The sequence below is a fragment of the Camelus bactrianus genome, chromosome 6 (genome assembly GCF_048773025.1).
Source record: "Camelus bactrianus isolate YW-2024 breed Bactrian camel chromosome 6, ASM4877302v1, whole genome shotgun sequence".
NCBI classification, from domain to species: Eukaryota; Metazoa; Chordata; class Mammalia; order Artiodactyla; family Camelidae; genus Camelus; species Camelus bactrianus.
The window spans coordinates 37,371,416-37,398,874 of record NC_133544.1 but is presented as its reverse complement, the minus strand read 5'-3'; the positions used below and the strand labels follow the sequence as shown (position 1 = coordinate 37,398,874).

Sequence of the window (27,459 nt, the reverse complement as noted above, 5' to 3'; positions counted from 1 at the left end):
GGTGTTGCTTGTACTTTGTCTCTTTGGAATAACAATGATTAACTTGAATCCTTGTTTTTTTTTAACCTATTTATTCATTAGCTTTAAGGGTCAAACCTCTCTTTTTCTTACCTTTACAGAGGTTAAAGTTAAATCTAAGGTACACAGATTAAGGCACACGAAGAAGAGGAAGGATACCGTGAACAGAAACAGGGTGAATTCTCTGGGCAGAGGCTGAGCATGTGTTAGTCTTTCATTTCCCGTCTAAAGAGAATGGCTCTGACACATCCCAGTGGCATACTTTAAAAAAAAAAATGTTTTGGCATGTGTTTTCCTGGGAACCCCTATACAATATAATCAAGAGCTACTGAAGCAAAATGGTTTCCACACATAAAGAGAGACTGAAGACTTGGGATGGTACTGCTTTTATTTTCTAGACTTATTTTTAACTTGGGCATCAAACTGGGTGCAAAACTTGAAAGCTAGAGAAGAGAAAAAATTAAACTTGTTTTGAGGACATGAATCAATTCCCCAGCAGATGGCTCCCTGAGATTGGAAGGGCTGGAGGAACTTCAGAAGCTACTGAAATAATGACCACAAAATAAATTCAGCAGCTCACAAGGTTATGCAGATTTAGAATTTATAGAATTTCATTACATTTCTTAAATCTTAAATATTTCTGCCAACTAAGCACTTTTACCTTTTTATCATGTAACATTAGATATATACAAGAGAATATATATTTGTATTATTAATCTTAATGAAATGTACCTCAGAGAACTCACCATTCAGCAAAGAACTGGAATATTATTACTGCTATAGCATCTACTTTCATATTCCTCTATTCTACTAACCACCTTCTTTCTCTGAATCCATAAAATAATTAATGAATATTAAATTCTGAGATCTTTTTTTCACTCAAAATTATGATTTTTAAGTTCCATACAGCTGACCAAACCCTGGTTTGTTAATTTCACTGATTTATGGTATTCCATCTTGCAAACATGTCACAATTTATTTAGCCTCACGTGAATCAACACTGGAGCTATTTGGTCGTTGCTGATCTTTTTGCTGTGAGGCATAGTACTGTTATGGACATTCGGGTGTGATGTCTAGTCCATCTGTTCAAAGGTTTCTCTAGGGTGTAGCCCTAAAAGTGGAATTGCTGGGTCAAAAGGAATAGAAGTGTTCAACATTCCAAATAATAGTTCCTGACATTCTAAATAATAGTTCCTAATAGTTCCTTAGCTCACCAACCTTTGGTATTGTCAAATGTTACTTTCTTTTCAATCCGGTGTGTATAAAATGATAGGTCACTTAGAGGTAGTTTGCATTTCTCTAATTATTTATGAGGTTGTGTATCTTATCATAAGGTTGTGTAGCTCTGTAAAATGCCTATTCACATGTTGGTTTCCTTTTTTGGAAGGGGTTGTCTGTCATTCACTGTTGATTTTTTGGAGTTCTTTCTCTTCTGGACACAATCCTTTATCAGTTATATGTATTACAAACACCTTCCCTAGTTTTAGAAGTTGTACATTCACTGCCTTCCTAGTGTCTTTTTATAAACGTTTTCAGTATTAATATAGCTGACTGCATCAATATTTTCTTTTATGGTTAGCAATTCATTCAGAAAGGCATTCTGTAATTTTCCTCAATATTTTAAGTTTCACTTTTCATATCTGTTTTTAAACCATATAGAATTGGTTTTTGTGTATCGAGGTACCATTCAATCTGATTTAATACTTTTCCATATGAATAACCAACTGTCCCATAACTTTTAGGGAAAAAAAGCTGGGGGTTGGGGAGATGGCACAGTGGCAGAGTGCATGCTTAGCATGCACCAGGCCCTGGGTTCAATCGCCCGTACCTCCATTAAAACAAATAAATAAATATCTATATCATCTACATTTGACATATGCCCAACAAGTTGAGCAAGAGCTTTTATTGCTTTTCCAAATTCTATTTTAAATCAATCAATCAATCAATAGCTAGTGAGCTTCCCCACTGCTCTGTAGTGCCATTGCTGTCATACACCAAGAACCCCTACAGGGGTATCTCTTTCAATGCTCTCTATTCTGTTCCACTAGTAACTATCCCTGTCCATGACCATATTGTCTGAATATATAAAGATATAGTAAGAGCTTTATAAGTGTTAATATCTGGTAGGTCACGTGTCTCCCTCCTCTGATTTCTTCTTCTTCTTTGTCAGTGCACTGGCAATTATTTCTTGGGCTTTTGTTCATACAAATTTTACAAAAAGTTAGTCAAGTTGTCATGAATTAATTAAATGGAGAAATAAAATTATGAAATCTCATTTTTATTACTTCTTTCCTTCTATTTGCTTTGGGGCTCTTTTGTTTTTATAGCTTAAGGGGAGGTTTATAGCTTAGGTCATTCATTTTCAGGTTTTCTTCTTTTCTAATAGAAGCTTTAAAGGCTAAATATTTCCCTTTAAACATCCCTTTACCTTCATCTTATAAGTTTTGATATGATATTTCACTATGATTCACTTCTAATTATTTTTATTTTCTATTATAATTTTTTCTTGATCCATAAGTTATCTAGAAGTATGTATTTAATTTTCAAAAGTATGGGACAACTTATCTGTTTATTTTGAATGTCTAAATAAATTAAACAGACATCAGGAAATTGGCCTGCATGGTATCGATTCTTTGAAATTTGTCAAGATTGCCTTATGGGGTAGTACATGGCCAGCTTTTGTAAATATTTCACATGTGCTTTAAGATAATAGTGTCCTCTAATAGTTGGGTTTAGTATTTTTTATGTGTCCATTAATGCATTTTGTCTTAAATTTATTTTGTTTGAAAAGTTTAGCAAATTGAAACCAATACGAAAAAAGGACAATACAGGTGAGCTTGTCTTAGCATTCAAAAATCAACCAGTGTAATTCACTATACTAACAGAAAACCGTATCATCACCTCAATAGGTACAGAAACATAGAGTCAGAAAAAGCATTTGATAAAATGCAATATCCATTAATAATCAAAAAAACAAAAACAAAAAAAGTTTCAGCAAACTAAGAAAAGGAGGAAACTTCCTCAACCTGATAAAGGACATCTACACAAAACCCATAGCTAACACTATATTTAGCTCCCCTGTATTTATTGTCATTGTTGATATGTTTGAATTCGTTCCTTTATTTGTCCCACTTTTTCTATGCTTTTCCTTCATGTTGTCTCTTGGTGCTATACTCTCTATAATGTCTTCAAATGGATCTTTTGTTCACCAACTCTATCTTATCAAATATTTAACCAATTAATTATTGAGGGTTTTCCTCCAACAATTCTATTTTTATTTCTAAATGCTTTATTTGGTTCTTTAAAAAAAAAATCATCTGGGTCATTTCTGTTAGCTTCTTATTACTTGCTCATTTTTGTGATTTCATCTTTTCTTTCTTTAAACTTTCTATACATCATTATTTTATACTCTATTCCAATCATTTTGGTATCTAAGGTCCCGGATCAGAAGTAGACCAACCAATTGCTTGCCTTTTTTGCTAACTCTCAGTCATAGCTGTTCGTTTCCTTGATTGATTTTTTATTATGAGATCATATTTGCTTGATTTTCATCTGTGGGAAACCCATGCATCTCAACTGGACATGCTCTTTTCCAGAAAGGATTAACATCTGCTTCTGTAGAGAGTCAGATTGTGATATAAACCTGGAACTACTTTATTCCCCTTTTAAAGACACAGGCTTAATGTGGGAATTTGAATCCTGGTCCCTCTTCTTGACCCAAGTCCAAACGTAGACTGCTAATGTTGCTGTTGTCCTAGAGGATCTCTACCTTTCCAATTTGCTTACTCCTTACAGCTCACTTGTTGGGTTTCAGCTCACTTTGGGATGGATCGAGCTAAAAAGTACAATCCTTGGAGATTTTTTCTGACTGCATTAAAGTATATATTTTACCCAAGATCTAGTCATTGTGCTATGGTTGAGTCTGTCAGACTCTTCATCAGAAGGTGAAATCCAAACAACGTGCTTTCCAAAATTATGCACATCACCTGCATCTGAAGCAGGTCCAACAGGTTGAGTAAGAGCTTTTACTGGCTTTTCAAAATTCCATTTTCAAATTCCCAATTTCAAACACTCATAAGAGCATCTGCATTTTTAAATTAGATAAAGTCTCAAATGTTATTGTTTATTAAACATTCTGCCATAAATGTTTCTGTTAATTTCTTCAATTCTCTCTGTTTTAAATCTCACAGTGAATTTTTAAAACCTCATATATTAATCTGTACAAATGTCTTGAAGACATTTTGCTAAAGCTCAGATTTCCCATTACCTCTAAAATAGTAAATATAATCATTAGAAAGTCCTTCCATTCTAACCTTAACAATATTTAAAAGGTATATACGTGAGAAAATAAAAAAGCTTGAGACAAGATAAATCTGCACACTTCAAACACCACTTGAAAAATATTCTGGATTCAACCCACATTTCAGAGAGATATTTAAATATTTTCTTATTTAATTTAAAGTTACTTTCTTTAAATTAGAGGATTCTGCTCTTATAATGTCATCCCCTATATCTGGTTAGCAAGCTACAAAGATCAGTCTGCATAACCAACCTCACATTTACTGGTCATTACATAATCCCTTCTCAGCCTTGACCCCCATATAATTGGTGTTCTCCATTATCTTCCATAAATCCTGTCCCAAATTAAATTGAGTTATCTTAATAGACAGAGCCCTAGAGCAATAATTATAAGTTCTAAAGTCTAGCTCCTGTTCATTAAACAACTCACTTTGGATTCAGATGACAGCTTTTTACATATTTCCCTTTGGAAAATGAGACTACAGCAATATTGTTCTATATCTCAAGGGTGCTATAAAGAGAAACATAAAAGCTTTATTATTACTATATCTATAAATTCTGAGCCATCCGGAATAAAACCCCTCTCTGCAGTAATTTAGTAGTCTTAATGGAATATCTGCTTTAAGCAAACCTATACAAAACTTGTGTATAAGAATCTATATACACTCAAAAGATAAATCATGGGCTGGTTAGGCTGATTATCAATTTTGTAAAAATATCTATGAAAGTAGATTTCCCCTTCAAACTCTAAAACATGACTAAACTAATTCAAAACGAGGTTTACATATTAATTAGTGGAAATGTGTTTGTTTTACTATACTTGTATGTATTTACCTTCTTGAAACCGGAGATTCTGTCTTATTTCTCTTTGCACCCCACCCCCAAGAATCAAGTCTTGTGCCTTGCACAAAATAAGCCCTCAACATATGTTGACTGAACAGAAATCAATTGAACAGAACTTTAATTCATTATCTTCCTCTTCAAAATAAGTAGTAATGCCTTTATGGGACTCCAATATAATTTTTCTTAATTTATATTATATATTCACTTCAAATGAGTATGGTATCAACTTTTTAAGGAAAATCCATCTGCATGCTTTTGTCACCATGGGGAGAGGGATGGCCCACAGTGGGAAAAGATCTTTGTACAAATTAACTCCAATAACGTTTCTAGAGAAAGAAGTCTCTCTTCCCACCTTTCCTTTCTTTCCTCTCTCCCAATCTGACTTCTCAAAGTGAGTTTAAAGAATCATTTAAGTTTGCTGAGTTCCCCTTTCCTGACTGAGTGCAGGTATCGGATTGGATTCCAAAAAGAAGGAAATAATGTTCACCCCCACAATGGGATACAAGAAATCTAAGTAAATTCCCACTAGATTTCTAGCAGAATGTAACTGGAAACCACCACTTTGTCCACATAAAAAGTGCTCAGCTTCAGACCCAAAACAAGCACTGGATTTAAAACATTAACAACAAGTAGGGCAAGTCAAGTAGAAAGCACAACAAATAAAGAAGAAAACAGTCCTAAAACCATGCACTCCATTGCTGATCAGCACTTACCCAACACCTGGGACCCACAGCCACTGTGGACACAAGGCAGAAAGCTCTGACCTTGCCCTTAAGGAGGTTTGGAGAATTCAGTTAAGAGCACAAATTGATGGTCAATGGCTGGGAAAACATTCATTTTGGGTATTCATACTAATAAAAATAAAATAAGATAGGTAAACACTTAAATTGATTCCCAACACTTAAAAACAATCAGAATATTTCATATAAAAACCAGAATGTTCAGCCTACCTTGGAAGAACTCTGAGATCTGGCATCACTGAGCTCACAGTCTCCTCCTGGCAACAACATGAACAGACTCTGTTTGGATCAGAGGAAGTGTGCTCGCTACTGATGCACACTCACCACTCTGTACTGTCTTAACCACCTTCCTCTTTGCTCACTTACATTATCTCCCTGGTCCCTGACCCATGGCTGCATACAGAGGATGTGAATATTTCATTATAACAATTAATGCATAGTAGTACATGATCATGATACATAATTTTAATTGATAAATGATATAAAATATTCACATTTATTATGTATTTACTCCATGTCATGCATGTATTGACTACATACAAGATCCCATTTTATTCTCACAATAAGCGATAGGAACATCAACATCTCTGCTTTACGCAGATGGAAAAACTGAAGTCTAAAGAAATTAACTAGTTTGGTCAAGATCACAATGCATATTAGTGATGAAGCTAAGACTTAAACTCAGGTATGTCTATTTAAGACCAGAACCAGGGCTATTTCCCACTAGTCTACACTGCTCATCAGTGCAGGCTGGGTGGTCTGGGAGGCTTCATAAAGGAGGATAACTGTGAGGTGAATGGTTTGTTTCTCCTTCCTGTCCTCTTTTAACTTTAACTTCACAGCCCTCCGTTTATGGAGTAGCAAAGCGCTGAGGATCGTGTGTTATAGAAAGTGACAAAACGACTCTATTATCATACGGGTGTATCTCTTGTATAGTAAGAGCAATGTGATATTGCCCAGACATGAATCATGACACGCTTTTAACAGAGATGGGATTTCCTCTGAAGGGTGGGATGTACATGGTATCCATCGTGATGTTGTCTGGCTGTCAGCTGCCTCGGGATTGAAGGTGTCTCCTTCAACCTGGAAAGCAGGACAGACAATATGTATGTGGGGTTGGGGGACTCTCTACTTGGTGGTGAGCCCTAGAGGAAATTTACATTTTTGTCTTGGCTCTTCCATGGGGGGGGGGGGGCAGGGATGGGGAGGAGAAAATAAGAGGGTAATCCTCTCAACAGCAGCAAGCCAAGAGCCGAGAAGCCAGAAAGCCTAGCAAGGTGCCTGAAAAGCTGTTCCATAGTTTTGGGTACAGAATATTAAAAGCCACCTCAGAGCTGGAATGAATAAAGGCCTGGGAGCCCTAGGAGCTCATTAGCTAAGGTAAGATCAGAGAGAAATTTGTACCCTGTAAGCCTAATTCACTGTATGTTTCTTATTTTCTTGGTTTATTTGTTCTGTGTTCCCTCAGGTTTGAGCCAAGCATTTCTAAGATTTCTACTAATTTCAGTTGAAACAAGTGAGAAGGTTTTCATTTATGCTTGAGCTGGAGCTTTAACAGGAAATAGGACTTCTCAGAGAGCACGTGAAGCAGATACCTTGAGAAAATCCAGGGGAAGCAGCATTGGGCCCTCTGGCCAGTGGAGAATCTCCTTCTCATGATAAAACCTTGGAGATTCTTTATACTATTTTTATAGAATTTCACATAGAATATTTTGCCCAGAGATATCAAACAATGTAGAAAGAGGTTGAATGGCTGAGAAAGAAAAAGCACTGGTAAATGTAGGCAGAATCTATGTAAATCTTTCAAGACAAATTTAATATTTCCAAGTGTGAACATTTTTAAAATCTTGTAAGGCCATTCAAATTGATGCACTATATTTTTTCTTCTAATCTTTTCCTTTGGGGATATGTATGCATTTAAATGATAAAAGGTCGTCCGATGCCAAAACAACGTCATGGTTATGAAGACAGCTTGATGAAGTGCAGCTGGTAATATCCTTACATTATTTTATACTTTGTTAAGGTTTGTAATTACTGGTACTCTGATGCAATAAAATTCTGATGATTATACCAGTAAAAGGATTGTTATGTCTAGCCTTATATTGAAAAGTCATGCCTTTTAAAAAATGCCTTAATTTTCTGCAAACCTCTAAAATGCCTTTGAAATCTCCACAGCCCATTATGCAGTTACAAGCTACGTGTTTGCTTCAACAGCTGCACAGAAATCATCACACATGGAAAGCCCTGCTTGGACCACTCCTCACAGGGATTCTCAACCCTGGAGTATGAGCCCAGATGAAACACTCAGAACCAATCCTTTTGCCTAGGATTCTGAACAACCTACTCAAGAGGGACAGGGTACTGTTTCGTGCAAATCAGGGATTTGTTAGCCTGAGGCTGAGCACCTGGTTCCTCTTCTACACTGAAAAGCAGTTGATTCAAAAAACTATTTTTAAGAAACAGTTCATCTCAGTAATAATGTACAAGGACCTACTGCCTAGCACAGGGAACTATATTCAATATCTTGTAATAACCTATAATGGAAAAGAATCTGAAAAAGAATATATGTATAACTGAATCACTTTGCTATACACCTGAAACAGACACAACATTGTAAATCAACCATACTTCAATGAAAAAATTCAAAACAAAATTTTTAATAATAATAGTGTAACATCTCTGCATGGTGACATACAGTAACTAGATTTATCATGGTGATCATATTTAAGTATATAGGAATGTCAAATCAATATGTTGTGCACCAGAAACTAACACAGTGTTGTAGGTCAATTATACTTCAAAAACAAACAACAAAAAAACTCAGAGAAAAAGAGATCAGATTGGTGGTTATCAGAAGCAGTTGGTAAGAGGAGGGGGAATTGGATAAACGCAGTCAAAAGATACAAACTTGCAGTTATAAGATTAATAAGTGCTAGGAATTTAATGTACAACATAATTAACATAATTAACACTGCTGTATGTTATATATTAAAGTTGTTAAGAGAGTAACTCCTAAGAATTCTCATCACAAGTGAAAAAAATTTTTTATTTTTCTTTTATTTTGTATCTACATAAGATGATGGGTCTTCACTAAACTTACTGTGATAACCATTTCATGGTGTACAAACGTCAAATCACTATGCTGTATATACATTAAACTTACACAGTGCTGTATGTCCCTTGTATCTCAATAAAACTGGAAGAATAAAAAAGAAAGAATTCATCTAACCAATAAGCTACTTATAGAAACATGCTTGATCACATGTCTATAAAGTAAGTGATTGTGTGCGTGTGTGTGTGTGATAGCTAAAGGAAGATTCACCACCTTTTGGAATATCTTCCACATTTGTAGATTTCCCACCACTTATTTTTCTATAAATATCAAAAGAATAATAGTATATATCTGTATACAAATCTACATAAACACATCAAACACATACACACACACATAAGGCTCCCAAGCATAAATATCAATTCCTTATTTCTCTAAGCTAAGGCTGAGCTCTCTCTCCTAACTCTCAGTCCTTTTCCTGTAACTGTTTTGTGATGCCTTCCCAACTTCTACCTTGTGTTTCCATTATTTATGTATTTTTCATAACTCTTCTACTAAAATTAAGACAAGATCTTCTCTCATTTATTCTTTTTCTTGGTTTGTTTGGGTGAGGGGAGGTAATTCAGTTTATCTATTTATTTATTTTTTAACGGAGGTACTGAGGATTGAACCCAGGACCTCGTGCACGCTAAGCATGCACAGAACTATACCCTCCCCACCTCCCATTTCTTCTTTTTATTACCTGAATCACCAAATACTTGTTAAATGTATACACAAATGAATAAACAAACCCACTGAATATGTACAAAGCTAAATCCTTTTGTTATCATGAGCCATTGTATAAAATTTCATGATTGTCTAAGAGTGAGCTTTACTTAAGCAGTGTAACTTTCTAGTGCAGGGCAACAAAGATGCAAAAAAAAAAAAGCTGGAAGAATCAACTCTATAACAATATTTACTTGACTGCGATTATACTAATAAATGAACTCCCTATGCTAAGAAAGCACTTCAGAAAACAGAGTGAATGTCAGTTGTCTTTCTTCCACAGTACAATTTGTAAGCAAAGCTTTATGGTAATACGTCATAATATTGATTTTAAGTATTTTTGAAATACCGCTGGCTATGTGAGCACTGGCAGCAGACACGTGATGATCATTCTGAGTGCTGAGTAATTTACTGCACTAACCTATAGAGCACACAGGTACTTAAGAACACAGATCTACCACAAATGCCAGAGGAAGTATGATGATTTCAGGACAAGACAACAGAGTGACTTACCATAAGAGGCAATCAATAACTGAAATAACCGGTGGCTGTTACTGAGGCAAAATTAAATCGAAAGCATTTTCAAGAACAAAAGCCAAAACTTGTGTCCATTCTTAACACAACTAGAGTGAAAATCAAAGTGAACATCTTTAACCTCATTCTACAGTCTCACAAGTAGCAATGGACGATTCAAATTTACCACACTCCACTTGATCTTTAGTATTATACTCCACAGAGCAGCTCCCAAGGGTAAAGCACATAAACTTGGCTTTGTAAATATGGCCTGGAGATGAGATTTTGACCACTCTTTCTCATTTATCCACTCTAGTTGCCTTCTGAGTCAAAGGTTTTATGAGAATTGAGAAAATAACAGCAAATATATTCTGAAAAGGAGTGCATACCAGGAAGACCAGAAAAATTGATTTTGTGAATCAAAGTGCAGGTGAAGAGCAAACATTTCTCTCATAAAAATTGCACACGCTCTTAAGAATCTTTAATGGAGCTACCAAAGAAAAATATCTCTGAGGATATCTCTGAGGCTTCTCCACAATGTACTGAAAGAATGCATTTTCCAATTCACTTCTCATTGACCAATAAAAGAAAGAAAACAAAGCATCTTGACTTCAGTACCAATTCTGAGGCCACCACACTGCCAAAAAATACCATTCAGTCATCTGAATGAAGGCATACCTTCATTGTATGACTTTCTCCTGAAATTCTCACATTATCACAGAGAGAATCTTACATCAGAGACAACTAAGAATTCCACATAAGAAAGGAGAGATAACACCACTATCTCTTCAGTAGAGGAAATTAAGAGGTGCTGCAAATATGTATTAGAAATGCCCTTAGAGGACTGTGGGAAAATAGCCATGAAATTAAACACACACACACACACACCAAGAGAGAAAAATGGATGTCACTGAAACAGATTCAACAACAAATGACAGAGTAATGACAGCTTTCTGGCCTATGTGTGCTGCCTGGCTCAGAAGAGATGTCAAAAACACAATCTTTTAAAACCTAAATATAAGGACAGCCAAAATGGTCTTCAGAAAACAAGGAAAAGACTGTCAGAAAAGAAAACACTGAAGCTAAATGACACATTTGAGTCTTACTTTTTTTAAATCAAGACATTAAAAAAAGTTAAACATGACTTTCCTGTTGGATACTTAAAAAAAATTAAATCTCTTTATATGTTAAAAAAAAAGGTAATATGTTATATGCTTACATATAAAATGTCATATTTTTTTAAAAGGTAATCATCCAGCAAGTCAATTGCTATGAGTTTGTTCCATTAAACCCTGTGAAACAGATGAAGAAATAGGAATTGTCTGGAATAATGGCACTGGACAATAAAGTCCCAACACTCAGTCTATTATGACTATAGAAAGACAATAGGACCAATCAGATCAAGAATTCCTGTTCTCCAGACCAAAGGCAATGGTGTTTTTTCTTCTCTTGCAGAAGAGCAATAAGCTAACCCAGGCTCATCTTAGGAGAATTCAAGCAAATTCATTGTGTCCCCAAGTCTATCCAATCAGCACCATGGGGAGCACCAAGTGGTTTCCCATTTCCCATGAGCTGGAAGGCTCAGGTACTGACTTCCAAACATTAAGGGAAGAAGTGCTGGGGATGTAAGGAAAGATTACCAAAACCTTAATTACAAGAACTGAGAAACCTGTTTTTGTCCTCATCTCCCATTTTCTTAGAAACCTAGTACCTGGTACAAGTAGACCCACAGTAGATTTTTTCTTAATACTGAATTGTTAAAGCAATAACTTTCCACACTACAGAATTACTGTTACAATTTTACAGCACAGAAAAATTTTCATCTTCCATGGAAATACAGGAAAGGCCAAAATAAGTTTGATTTGTTTAGAGTAAATAGATATCTTCCGTTGGATTTCTAAAATACAGAAAGCATAATTTCTTTCAGTAAGAAATACTGAAAGTCCTGGTCCTTTTGATATCAGCATTAAAATATTTCAAAGACAGTTAACCCAAATGAAAAAATTCCAAGTATGTTTTCATAAACAACCAGAAATTTTAAGTTGTCATCTGGAGCAGAGAAAGACATTAATATTTAACAAAAAAAGGGTATCAACCTAAACAGAGATCATGTCCAAAAATCAGTTTATGTACAGATATATATATATATACACATTATATACATATGTACATATACGTATACATACAAATATATGTACTTTGCCATTATTCAATTTTGAATTAAAAATTAGAACATTCTGTCATGTTTATATTTCAAAGATGCTGAATACAGCCCTAGTAGAGTTATGCCTAAGATAAATATAATGCATTTTTTATCATCCTGAAAGCATTTGTTCCATAAAAAAAAAATACAGAGAAGTAAAGTATATCAGGCAAGGTGACAGATAAACCATTATCCTTTCAAAAATCAAACTGCATTTTTGCTGACAAGGTAAAAGACTTACTGAAATAGGCAAAAGGTGGTCTGCACTTAGAGAAGCCGGCTTTCCTCAATGCCTGGAAGTGTAAAGCATGCCAAACTTCGCCCATTCTACCACTGCACATCTCTCAAGTGGGTGTGCCAGAGGCAGAGCAAGCCTGCCTTCAGAACCACAGAGGAAACTCCCCAGAAGCAGACCTCCTATTATGTGTTGAACTGCGCCCTCCGCCCCCCAAAAAACATGGTAAAGTCCTAACCCCGCAGTACCTGTGAATGTGACCTTATTTGGTAATAGAGTGCTGGCAGATGTAACCAAGTTAAGATGTAGTTATTGGGGTAAGCCCTAATCCAGCGGCTGATATCCTTATAAAACGAGGGAAATGTGGGCACAGAGACACACACAGGGAAGATGTGACGATGGAGGCAGACATGGCAGGGATGCTGCTGCAGGCCAAGGAATGCCTGAGGCACCAGAAAAAAGCTAGAAGAGGCAAGGGATGATTCTTCTCTAGAGGCTTTGGAGGGAGCACAGCCCTGCCTACACCTTGATTCCAGACTTCTGGGCTCCAAAATTGCAAGCGAACAAGTTTCTGTTGTTTTAAGTCACCTAGTTGACTGTACTTTGTTATGGCTGGCCTAGAAAAGGAGAAGACAGCAAGACAAGGTACCAAGTAGATACAACTTTTAGGCTCATTTGGGCCATTAACTATCCCTTAAAGGATAAACATTCCAAAATTTCCACAAAGCTTAGTCCTTGGGTGTGAGGTGTCTAACAAGGGCAGGTCTCCTGTCCATATCACATTGAGAAAAATATCCCATTCTCTGGAGAAGTGCTCCAGTCCCCTAGGGGGAAGGAAGACATTAAAAGAATATATGAAGGGGGGGGACATATAGGGAGTTTAATAATATAATCAAATAAACACACAGCTTAAACTGGAGAATTGTTTGTCATTTATCAACACATCACAAAGATTCAAACTTGAAATGTAAATAACCTGACATTACACAACCCTGTTCTGGCTAAGAATAAATGATCTACCTCTGGGTATAATGCTATGTAAGAATTAAAATGCTTCATCCAGTCAAAGCCTCAAGCTGCACTTATATTCCCAGACAAGGTGGAAAAGCATGCATTGAAAATGAAGGCTTCCAATAGCATCCAGGAATCTAGTAGGTTTATCAATTTAAATAAGTGTAGTCACTTTGGCTTTCAGAGGGTGAGATGGACCAGCATAAAACTAATTGTGACATTCTTAACATATGTTAATTAAATATAAATACTCCCTGGTATTTAGGAGAAAAGGTGTGCTCATTCAAAACCTTGTCTTAAGCCCAACAACATAGCAGAAAGAATATTTTTAAACCAAAAATGTCTTTTGTAAGCCTTGACAAGGAACATAACTTAGATCAAAACTGACAAAATATATTCTCAAAAAGAAGCTGGAATTGAATGGTGCAGAAGAAAAGCACTAAGACTCCAGGGCATCTTAGGCAAGTTAAGAAAATTCTCACACATTTCAATACAACTGCCATCATCTGCTAAATTTAGAGAATTATTGCAGTTTCACAAGTATGGATTATTCACAAATACAATTTTTTTTCTCTCTGATTAAATGAGCCCTCCCGGGTAAAGCTGTCATCTCTAACTCAGGTTAATTTGAGGAAACCTGGTTTTTCCAGATGGCATCCAGGAGAGCAGACAGCTAATATGAGACTACACTCCAAGTTTTTATCTTACCATGGAGTGCAAGAGCTGTTACCCCCTGAGCTCGCTTTGATCCATTTCTTAAATCAGACTTCTACGGAATTCGCACTATTCCTAAAATATCACATTTCTCCATCAGAAAACTACTGGTATTATCCTGAGAGTCTGCAATAATCTGCTGTAAACCTGGCCGAACCACCTTGCTGGCTATACAGTACACAACATATAAAATCCCAGCACATCCTATGTCTTTACCGCATCAAACACATGGCTGATGTAGTGCCCGAAAGCTTACCTGTCCTTCATATTAGTTTAAGAAACTGCACTACAAATCTCAAATATTTTGCACCTCCAGCCGAGAGCTGTTCACCTGCCAAAATGCAGTTTAATTAAACAACCTTTCATCATATTTCCAGTCTTCTCATTTGTGGATGTGCAGCTGTGCTCCAAGCATCTTTCTCATACTCTAAGACAATGTCTTGGAAAGTAAAACTTGGCATGAATTTCTCAGTCGTAATAGTTAAGGAGACCACCTATCTCCGAAAACTGGAACATCTAACCCAGAGATGTTCAATAGGCAGAATGACCCAGTACGAACAACCACAGCAACGTTACAAAAATACAATCCACATTAAATTTCCACCCAGTTTTCTCAATCCAGCCTGCACTCTGAAATCATCTAAAGCTACTCTTCATAAATGTTGACGCCAGATCCCATCCCACGCCGACTGAATCAGAATCACTGAGAGGAGGACTCAGGCATTAGGATCCTTTAAAAGCTCCCCAAGGTGATGCTAATGTTCAACTGTAACTGAGAAGTACTGATCTAGACCAGGGCGCAGCAAGCTTTTTCGGGAAAGGACCATATTATGAATATTTTAGGCCCTGTAGGCATGGAGTCTGTTGCAACCACTCAGCTCTGCGGCTCAGGCACACAAGTAGCCACAGACAAGACATAAACGGACCAGCGTGGCTGTGTCCCAATACCATTATATTTAGGAGTGCTGAAATTTGGATTTTATGTAACTTTTCCATGTCACAAAATGTTGTTGTTCTTTGGATTATTTTTTCAATCATTTAAAAATTTAGCTTGCAAGCCATACAAAAACAGATGGCAGGCCAGATTTGGCCGGGCCATGGTCTACTGACCCCTGATCTACATGGCACACTGAATACACTTCTCCTTGATCTTTTCTCAAAAACAACTATTTTTGGGTTTGTTTTTTTTTTCAACTCAGTGACTCACTCAATCCGTCCCAGAAAAGATCCCCTTCAAAGCATGAATACCTTCAGATTCGAGCTGGTCCAGGCCATACGAGGCGGCTGTGTTAACATAGCTAATGGGCGGAGCAGGAGTTCTTCTCTGGGAAGACGCCTCGGGGTCAGCAAGTTCTGGAGAAGCGCTGGGTGCCTCCTCCATTATTCCAGGGGGCGTCACTGGAGAACCCACAAGAGGTGTGAACAGCTCCTCATTCGGCCCTGTGACTGTGTCCGTTAGGTCTGCCAAACACAAGAGACACAACTTGACCCAAAGAGGATCATTATGGGAAATGTCTACATGTGCTTTTACTTCTTAAGCAAGAAATGACTGATGAAACCACTAACTTACATACAGTAAGTTTGGCACCGAGACCAGCTCCCCTTCCCACACTGCATCAGTCCAGTTCCCCAAGGCAAACACTGTATGTTCCAGGAAAACATACTGTCTCAAATCAGAACTTTGTTTTTAAATTTTAATCTCCCATTTATTCTATTGACAATATTACAGATTTCATAGGATTTTATATAACCTATTACCAAAGGTAGAAAATTTAACAAAAATTTATTTAAATATATGCCAAAGACTTTTTTTTAAGTCAAGTCAAAGAGTAAGAGCTTCAATCTGTGTCTGGAATATGTTCAATTTCAAAGCAGCCAAATTTAGCCCCTGGTATTCTCAAATCTAGAAACCCTAGAATACTAGTATTTTACAAGCTTGGTTGGTCATCAGAATCTCTTGAAGTAATTTTTTTAAGTTGTTGATTGTCATACTTTCTACATATCCCAACTTACTGAATCAGAACCCCCTTGGTGATGAAGCCTGAGAAACTATTTTTAACAGCTCCCAGGCTATGGATCCAGAAATTCTCATACACATTCCTGTTGGCAGTATAAATGGGTGCAACAATTCTAGAAAGCACTTAGGCACTGTCTCCTAAAGTCAAATAGTCATATGCCCCATGGCCAGCAATTCAGTTCCCAGGTATATACCTAAGAGAATGTCCTACACATGTGCACTGGAGAGTATGTAACAGAATATTCATGGCAGCCATGTTCGCAACAGCCAAACCTGGAAATGACCCAAATGCAAATCACTAGGAGAGACTGGATGAAGATTAAGTGAACAGACTGTGATATAATTTCACAATGGAATATTATAAGCAGTCAAAATGAAAGAACCATAGTAAGTAAATATTAGCCATAGAATATTAAGTAAAAAAAGTCCTCAGAAGAGTATCTACAGCACAATATTTTTATAAAGTAAAAAACAACTAAAATGTTTAATTGTATAATATTAGAAGTAAAAATAGACATGATAAAACTAAAAGAAAAGGCAGTCCAGGAAATGGCGAACACAAGATTCAGGCTGATGGTTAAACAGGAGGAAGGGGTTTAGGTGGGAAGGGTCATGGGGTTACCTGTACTTTACTGACAAGACCCTAGGGGTGTTCCTCTGGTGGGCAGGGATAGCAGAATTAGAAGGTATTTATTACATTGTTAAAGATTACTTAGTTAATAAATAAAAGTGGGCTTTAATTAGACCAATGATGCAACAGAGATGTGAGGTCCAAAAATAATTATTAAATAATAATAATTTTTATAATTCCCAGGTGATTCTGATGATCACCCAGGTTTGAAAACTTTGCTGTCTTTAAAATATCAGAGCATCTCCACTTTGTGTACATTATTTCAAATCCTTAAAATAAACTATAAGACAGGTAGGCATTATTCAGAGATGAACAAACCAAGGCTCAGAGACATTAAGAAACTTGCTTGAAGCCACAAAACCAGTGAGGGCCAAAGCTGGGATTCAAACCCAGGTCCTCGCTGTTTCACCCCGGGCTCCTAGAAGCCTAAGTTGTCAAGTTTAGGAGAGAGTTCTCAGGAGGCCTGGCCTTCTCGGGCCTCAGAGATGAGCCGCCAAAAGATTTTACTTGTAAACTAACGCCCTGTCCTTTTAGGCTGCACCACATCTCTCCAAATGAGAGTTCACCTACCTTTCCCTCCAGGTATGTGTGTGGACCCTGGTGACAGGGCCATCTGTCCCACTCATTCTATTCCTTATCAACTCAGAAAAGGTCCACCCCCCAAAACGCCGAGTCCAATACCCTGCCTTACAGACCTTCCATAGCAGGAGTAATTTCGAAAGACGGAGGGACGGCTGTAGTTGAAACTGTTGTGGCCAGAGGCTCCCACCTCCCCAACAGCTGAGTCACACCAGGAACATCAGCTGTGGCCAAGGGGGCCTCCTGTCCTTCCTCAGGCTCCACATCCTCTTGGGTAACCTCAAGGGTAGAAACCTGCTGCTCTTGTGTCACTGAAGATAAAGTGGCATCTGCTTCTTGAACAGCTGTTGTCATCTCTTGAGTGATGATGTCTTAAAAGGGGGGAAACAACATTTTAAAATAAATTAAATCCCTATACCTGAAAAAGTCACTATATAACTAATACTTGAAAAAAAAAAAAAAAGGAGCCAGGTGTTTCAGGGAATAAGAAGGCAGAGGGATGGCTCAGAAACAAACTGCCAGTAAATAAATGTTCCCCGTGTCACTGTCATCAGGAGGGGTGAATCAAAGACAGAGATAAAGATGTTAATATTTTTAAAAAACATAAAATAAAATCTAAAACAAAACAGGAAGATCAACAGCTGAGCTCCCTTTTAAGCATATCAACATCATCAGTTCATTAAGAAATAAATTATACAGAACTAAGTTTCAAAACTTCTCAAAAGCATTTGTATATATTAATTTTTGATTTGCATTCCTGAATGGGAAAGGGAAGTTGGCATTTTGAATTAAAGAAATAGTAATTAAAATCACCAATGTGTGCTGAGTTTCTATTACGTGCCATACACACACACTGCCACATGCATGATGGGCATTATCTTATTTAATCTTCCCATATGTAAAAAGGGCAAGGAGGTACTAATATCATTCCATGGAAGCTTACGTATCATAGCAGTCAAGAATGCAGGCTCTACACTATTTACGATAGTCAAGACATGGAAGCAAACTAAATATCCATCAACAGATGACTGGATAAAGAAGTTGCACTATGTATATGCATATATATATATAGCACTTGTGGTATATACATATACGGTATATCTATAATATATATATTATACATAGGTAGTAATATATAACTATAATATATAGGTAATATATATATATATCTGTGATCTATATATACATATATATACACACACACGTAAGTTGTGGTATGTGTATGTTTATATATGCATACACACACACACACATACACACAATGAATATTGCTCAGCCATAAAAAATAATAAAATAGTACCACTTGCAGCAATATGGATGGACCTGGAGATCATCATACTAAGTGAAGTAAGCCAGAAAGAGAAAGAAGACTATCATATGCTATCACTTATATGTGAAATCTAAAAAAAGGACATGAATGAACTTATTTACAAAACAGAAACAGACTCACAGACATAGAAAACAAACTTATGGTTACTAAAGGGGAAAGCAGGAGAGGATAAATTAAGAGCTTGGGATTAACAGATATACACTACTGTATAGAAAACAGACAAACAGAGTCCTACTGTATAGAACAGGGAACTATATTCAATATCTTGTAATAGCCTATAATAAAAAAGAATATGAAAAGATATATATATATGTATAACTAAATCACTATGCTGTGCACCAGAACTTAATACAACATTGTAAACCGATTCTACTCCAATAAAAAAAAATCCAGGTTCTAGAGCCAATACGCCTGGGTCTCAATTCTGACTCAGTCACCTACTAGCTGTGTGACCATGAACGAATTACTTAGTATCTCTGGGCCTTGAGCTTCCTCAGCTGTAAAATGGAAATAATAATAGTATCTATCTAAAAGAGTTTTAATAAAGATTAAATCAGATAACACATGTAAAAATACTTAGTCCGTGCCTAGTGTTTGGTAAGTATTCAGTAAGTATCAGCTGTTATTACCCCATTTCACAAACAACTGAGGCATAGAAAAGGTAAAGAATCTGACTAAGGTTACATAGTTAGTGCTCTGAACCGCTGTGCTTACGATGCCCATCGCCAGATGTGTGGATAAACAAGATGTGATACATACACACATACAGCAATATTATTCAGCCATGAGAAAGGAAATCCTGTCATTGCCCAAGGAACAACTTGGAGTGACCTCTGTAGAAGGTCTACATTTGCAGTGAGATCATAAAACTGAATGAAAGAGGCCTGTGGGGTATGACGTATCTATCACAGGCCCACTCTCTTTACAACGTTATAGTCCCCTCAAATATGTTGTTACAGACTATTTATAAGGGTCAGTATCTGCCTCCTTCTTAGGGAGGAGCTATGCTGGAAATTTCAAATACTGAGCCAGTACAAAAACTTAATTTCTAGAAGACTACATTATCTCTATTTTTTTTACATACTAATTCTAGATACTTAGCATATTAGCAAGTCCAGTAAATAATGCAATGAACAATAGCATTCTAGGAATAGCTGAGAAGATAATACATAGTTTTATCATTTTAAGCAGTATACACTCCTTATGTGGCCCTCATTTTTGAAGCATAATGAACACTTTTGAGAAAAAATACGCCAAAGTAAATGTTCACTCTATGTTCATAATTTCATGAAATTGCAAGAAATATCAAAAGGGCACAGTACTTTGAATAAGTGACTGCTGTTAGAGAAAAAAGAATGAGAACTAGAAATAGTAATGGGAATTTTAAAAATAGCATTCAAAGTTTCTCTGCATCTCTCATTCTTCCTAATTCCTATAGAGGAAAAAATTTGATGATTATTATAGATTATGTTTAAAATCTGATCTTCAAGTGAACCAGCTGAATCAGAGGACTGACTATAATCTCAGGATCCTCATCTGTTCATAGTACCCAAAAACACCAAGAAATCAGTGTGTTCCCTGAAGAAGACAATGTTCTATGTAGTCCCTGGGCCCTAAAATGAATGGCATTCGCGTTGTTTACTTCTGAAAAATACTTGTAATCACCAGAAAATGGGTAGAAAAGCTTTTTGGCTATTCTCTCACTACTGCTGTCAATAATCTCAATTTTTCATATTATTTTTAACTCTACAAAACAACTAAAGAAGTAAAGTTGAAAGGAATTATTTGACTGTTCCTCTCTTTACCAAGAACATTTAGAAGCTTTTTGATGAATTTGGACAAGGCAGTCAGAACGGATAATTCCAGGCTGAGTTGTTCTCTATATTCATTGACTCATCCGATGAACAGGTATTTATTGAGCACCTACTGTGTGCCATATATTGTGCTATGTGCTGGGAATAAAAAGAAGCTGCCTGTCGAAAGACTGTAGTTAAAAGTGAAGTAAGCCAGAAAGAGAAAGAAAAATGCCATATGATATCTCTCACATGCAGAATTTTTAAAAAGAAAAAAGAAGACACTGATGAACTTATTTATCTACAAAACAGAAACAGACTCACAGGCATAGTAAACAATTTTATGGTTACCAAGGGGGAAAGGGGGTGGAAAGGGATAAATTGGGAATTTGAGATTTGCAGATACTAACTAACTATATATAAAATAAATAAACAACAAGCTTCTTCTGTATAGCACAGGGAACTAGATTCAATATCTTATAGTAAACTATAATGAAAAAGAATATGAAATGAATATATGTATGTATATGTATGATTGAAATATTATTCTGTACACCAGAAACTGACACACTGTAAATTGACTACATTTCAATTTTAAAAAAAAAAGACTGTAGTTAAGTGAGGCAATTATGACTAAGTAAGGAGCATATTCAATACGTAAAAACATAATCAGACAATTACCAAATACATTTTACTTTTTAGGCTGTATTAATAGAAGCTAATGCAAATGGAGTACATAAGACTCATGGATTCAATTGTGCAGTGAACAGTCTGGAATTACGTGATTTAATGCTCCAGGAATATCTTAAAGCATTATGGAGAATTGAAGTAAACTTCTTGTTTGGTCATATCTAATATCCTCCTGGTCACATGGACCCAACTCTCTTAATGGAATTTAAAAACCAACTTACAAAACATTCTCTGGAAGCATCCATGAAAACCTACAGTACACTAGGTCTTGGGGTCTTTCCAAAGTGAATTGGATGTGTAAAATTCAATCCTTTACCATTTTAATTTAATCTTGATGACACTTTATAAAACATATTACTAATTTGATATTTTCCATTAATGAGGCTACTGAGCTGAAGTAACAGCTGTACATATTCCAAAACAAGTTGGAATGATCAGATGCATGTTTCACTAAGTCTTCCCTTCCCCATGCTGCTATCTGACCAACTACACATAATAAAGGAAAAACACGATCCGTCAACAACCAATGCAAGGACCGTCTGCTTGTAACATGCACAGACGTAGAGGCCAAGAGAAAGTAAAAAGTGCAGAATCAAACCAGCAGAGAAGATTTATCTATATTGGGTTTTTTTCCCCTCATTTCTAGACGATTTTCTTTTTGGGAAAACAACTCATACGGTTGATATTATGAGATAAATATTTACTTACCTAAAGCCTTTTGGTAAGAAATATCAGGGATGTGAGTGAGTACTTTTTACAACAATGTGTAAATAAGTATCCTACACTGTTTATTTCACCATTTAAACACACAGCTAATTTTTTTTTTACATTTTCCTGTATATTTACACATTTTTATAACATAATGTTTGAAAAATATTCATCTCTATCAGGGTTTCTCAGTGCTACTGACCTCTTGGCTCAGACAAATCTTTGTTGTGGGGGCTGTGTGTGTACCTAGCAGCACTTTTGGCCTCTACCCACTAGACGCCCTCTGTTGTGACGAACAAAAATGTCTCCAGAAATTGGTGATGAAGATTAAAAGGTACAAATTTCCAGCTGCAAGATAAATGAGTCACAGGTGGGGAATAAGTCAATAATTAAGAAACATCTTTGGATGGTGACAGATGGTAACTAAACATATCATGGTGATCACTTCAAAATGTACAGAAGTATCAAATCACTATGTTGTGCACCTAACTAGCTAGGAACTAACATGGTGCTGTCAATTATACTTCAAAAACAAACGAACAAACAAACTCATAGAAAAAGAGATCAGATTTGTGGTTATTAGAGGCAAAGGGTGGAGGGAGAGGAAACTGAATGAAGGCGGTCAAAAGGTACAACCTTCTAGTTATAAGATAAATAAGTTCTAGGGATGTTCAACATGATGAATATAATTAACACTGCTGTATCTTATATATGAAAGTTGTTAAGTGAGTAAATTCTAAGAGTTTTCCTCACAAGGAAAAAACTATTTTTCTATTTCTTTAATTTTGTATTTATATGAGATGATGGATGTTCACTAAACTTACCATGTTAATCACTTCATGCTGTTTGTAAGTCAGACCATTATGCTGTACACCTTAAACTTACACAGTACCATATGTCAATTACATTTCAATAAAACTGGGAAAAAAGTCTCCAAACATTGCCAAATAATGGGAGGAGACACAAATTATTCCCAGTTGAATACCACTGGTCTATATGCAAGGATTATATTTGGATGTAATTTTTATATAAAACGTATTTTTATTTATTTACTTTTGTTTTTCATTAACACCTAGATAACTTATTTCTAAATTATCACTTAAAAAACATAAAACAACTAAAACTAATAAATGTTTTATGTCAATTATAACTCAATTTTTAAAAAATAGAAACATTTCAAATTAAACAAAGCTTTTTTTTTCCTTCTTTTACCTTTAAATGTATTTCCCAATGGTCGATATGCCTCAGACTCATATTCTGAGATGGAAACAGTGGTCTTTAAGAAGAACATGGCATTATTTTCCTGGGTGGATTCCATGAATTCTGCAGTATTTTGAACATTTATGACAGAGACCTTCCCATCTTCCATTGGACTTGTGGGAGTAAAGAAACTTTGATCTGTGAAGGCAGATGATCTCTCATCTCCATGTGTTATTAGCAGGGCTGTCCCCATGTGTGTTTCCCCTTCAGGCAGCCTCAGAGCCACACCCGCAGCCTCTGTCAAAGTTTTGCCCCCTTCCATGCCTTCCATGCCATCATCAGTTACTACAGCTGTCTGAGACGTTTCCATTCTCACCTGAGTCTCCTCTGTATTATCTACAAGCTTTGGGGTCTTTATCTGGCTTACGCTCTCTAATTTGGTGTCATCCCACTCATCACTTACGACGGAAGCAGCTGGAACAGCTGTGCTGACACTCACTGTGCCGTCTGGGGCTCCCAGCAGGCTGTCAGTTTCTGGCTCAGCACTCAGGGTGGACTCGGAGGTCATGAGCCAGTGTTTGGTGGCAGTAGCCTGGGTATTATCAACTGTCATCTGGGAAAGTTCAGTGCCTGCTTTGGGCTCAGTACCAGGAAAAGAAATTGTCTTATGCTCTGGGTCTGTTTCAACTTTCTCAGCCCTTGGATTGGTGGTTAGCGTTTCTTTAGTATTCACAAGGGATAAAGGTGAATGTCCCAGACTCACTTCTTCCTGACTTTCAGTTGCAAACAACTGATCATCCACATAGTACAGAAAACCTCGTGTTGCTTCAGTGGTTCCCTCCACAATGGGCTGAATGATGGTACTATGGAAGGGTTCCTCGTTCTCATCAATATTCAGAGTGGCAGTTGGGGTGATAGGGTTGGTTAACATGGCCTTGGAAAGCCGGCTTTCGGGAGACATTCTCTCTGGCAGGCTGGAACTAAACATTTCTTCCCTTCCTGGGACCACTGGCTCAGTAGCAGTGTAAATGGCAGAGCTATCAGGCTGCGTGAGCCTAACTCCTGGAGGAGGAGTTTCTTTATTACTAGGGAATTCTTCATTTAAAGACGTTGTTGATGGCCCTGCTAATACTGTCATTGGATCTTCAGAGACTGGAGTGCACTTTGAAGTGATGGAGTTACTTTCTAGGTCATCTGTGTTCATCCTCTCAGAATGCCTTTCTTCTGCATGAACAGGTGCTATCTGCCTCCTTTCCATCCTGGGGAAGGCCAGACATTGTGTGGCAACATTGAGAAGCAGAAGGCTATTGAAAGCCAGACAAATGTGCACTGCAATTGGTCCACTCATAGTGGAAGAGAAATGTGCACATAAATTGGCAGAGTTGACAACTCCTGTAATTGAGTCCTGCAGAAAAATAAAGCATATCAAAACTGTCATATAAATATATTTTGTAAATAAGCCCCTTAAAATTAAACCGTAAGTAAAATAATCTCCTTGACCTCATGCTCAGAGACAGTACATAGGAAAGGCTGTTCTATTTCTTTGTACCTTTGAGACATGGTTAACCCAGTTCATTTTTCCCTGCTAAATTTTGCAGCTGATTTAACTTGAAGCTCTCTAGAAAAGGGTACACATAGTTCAAGTACTAGGTTCATTGTTTTTTAAATATCTACTTGAAATAAACTACCCTTGAAGTCACATTTGTAATATTCTCCTCAAATTCTATGAATCATATAGTCAAATGACAAGAAATAGCAACATGTCTAGGATATAGAAAGTAAATCTTAACATTTACTTATAGTACTTTCACAGAACCTTTTAAGTATGTTTTAAAATGTATTAAATATCATCATAAAATACTGAATACTAGTTTTACTCAAGAGTTTTTTAAAGTATATAATTGATTTTCAATTAAAATTTGTCTTGAAAATACTTTATTTTCTCTGCAACAACTATAAAAATTAGGTTTTTATAGGCAAAACCTTTGTCTCAAAAAAAAAAGATTAGAAAAGGGAAAATAGTTAAGCAATGTAAATAAGTGTTTCTTGAAAAAAATCTTTTTAAGAGAACCAAAACACATTTTAAATTAGCAATCTTTACTGAATACACATTACTGTAAGATTAAGATTTAGTGCACTTTTTTAAACTACTCACACTCTCGTTACAACTAAAATTACATCAAAACTGCTCATTTTCCCCAAAACTTAAGGGTTTTATGTCTTTTTATCTATTTTGGTGAGTAGGACCCTTTCTATTCCCATCATCAGAAAGTCCTCAGATATTGTTTTCTAGAAACTTAAACCCTGGTATGAAAATTCTAAATCTAAATGTAAAGACTTATCTTTATAAAAGCCATTCTTTTCCTTTCTTCTACATCTAATCATAAAACTATCTGGGTTAGGCACACGACGTGCACACATAAAATATAAAAATTTACATTTCATAGGGCCTTCTCCCCTTAAGAAGTCCAAAGCTTCCACATGCTATCCCATTTAGTTTTACAGTCTCCTTTTGAGTCAGAGAAAATGCCAAGTGCTTAGGGCAAGATCTAGACAGTGGAAGACAAAGAGTAGGTTGAATTTTTTCACATGAGGAAAGAGGAATCTATGGATTCAGAGCTGAAGCCTCTTGCTGAACTACCAGCACCACGTGAATGAATTATCTTGGAAGCAGCTCCCCCAGCCCCAGTCAAGCCTTCAGATGACTGTAGCCCGAACTGACATCTTGACTGCAACTTCCTGAGAGACCCTGAGTCAGCACCACCCAGCTAAGCTACTCCCAAATTCCTACACACAGACATGGGATGAAATAATAAATATTTATTGCCATTAAGTTAGGTGTAATTTTCTACACAGAAACCTTGAGTCACAGTACTCTGGGAGAATACAGGAATGGGGTGATGTCATGAGGTGCCACATGCAGAAAAGGAACAGCATTTCAGGGATCATACATTTAGAAGTAGAAGAAAACTGAAGCCAGAGATGACTGGGAGAAAAGTAAGCCACCCACCCAAGAATCCCCAGACATAGTGGAAGGGATGCTAGATGCCCCCATGCGTAGGATGAGGGCTTGGAACAACTGGATTAAATATTAAAATACATACAGGCTAGCTACCATTGTTTTAAAAGGAGAGACTATGGGAAAGATATTTAGTAAAGAGGGAATAGCATGTGAACATTCTGGACATTATCCCCATACTTCAGTTGAGCCAGCAGGCATCCCAGTTCACGGGCAGGTAACTGACTGGGTAACAGTATTTGACCTGCTGCCTCTATTTTCCTTTCTTAAAACAAAAACATAGGATCACTGTGAAGCAAGAGTGCTCACAGCTGATGAAACTACACCTTTGGCTTCTGAACAGACAAGCTAAAGTATAAACTACAGAGTCAAAGATACGTAAAAGCTATTGAACTCTCTGGCTCATTTCTAATCCGTTCAGAGAGCTGCCCTTTCCTGTATAAATAGTTTTCCCATTCAGTGAAATCTTACCAAACACCCCAGAAAATCGAGGGTGTGGCCTAAAAGCTTGGTTTCCATGATTCTATGCTTCTGGATAAAAACCTAAGAGCAATGGCCATCGTGAGGGGCAGTAGAGTTTAGAGGGACATGGACTGGCATCAGAAAAACGACCCGTAGCTTGACTGCTGTTAAAACATACTATGTGATGCTGTACAAATAGCCTCAGTTTCTCCTTTAACAGAATAAGGAGTTAAACAAAATAATTGAAATCCCTTCTTTCTCCATGATTCCATTTTTATATTGTATCTATAGAACACAAAACAAAAATACAAATGTTTTCATTTTGCCATCAAACAGGCAAGACACCCAAATGATTGCATGAATGCTTCACATTTTATTTATATGTTCCGGAGACATGTGGACTGAGGGGAGAATTTTATGAACAAATTGGATTTGGAGGATAGTGGGGGACAAACAATACAGATTTAATATAACCTCTATTGCCTTTCCAAGACAGATTTTTTCCTTCAAGGTTTCATTTTCCCTAGATCTTGAGCTTTAAGATTTCTGTGTGAAGGGAATTCTGCCTTTACTCTAGAAGACTTTCCTTCTGTAACGAAGTGCCGGCCACCTGCTTTCTAAATTCAATTACAGCAGA

General features: G+C 36.6%; 1 protein-coding gene across 2 annotated transcripts in view; it reads right to left on the bottom strand.

Annotated features, from left to right (window-relative positions):
* ARMH4 (armadillo like helical domain containing 4) overlaps positions 1–27,459 on the bottom strand; it is a 116,866-nt gene that overhangs the window by 83,467 nt on the left and 5,940 nt on the right. For both annotated transcript variants that reach the window (XM_074365466.1, XM_074365467.1), the window contains exons 2-4: positions 23,354–24,746; positions 17,737–17,991; positions 15,642–15,854 (exon numbers count right to left, since the gene is read on the bottom strand). In XM_074365466.1, the coding sequence (XP_074221567.1) occupies positions 15,642–15,854; positions 17,737–17,991; positions 23,354–24,689 (1,804 nt within the window). In that variant the 5' untranslated portion in view covers positions 24,690–24,746. The remainder of the gene's footprint in view (positions 1–15,641; positions 15,855–17,736; positions 17,992–23,353; positions 24,747–27,459) is intronic.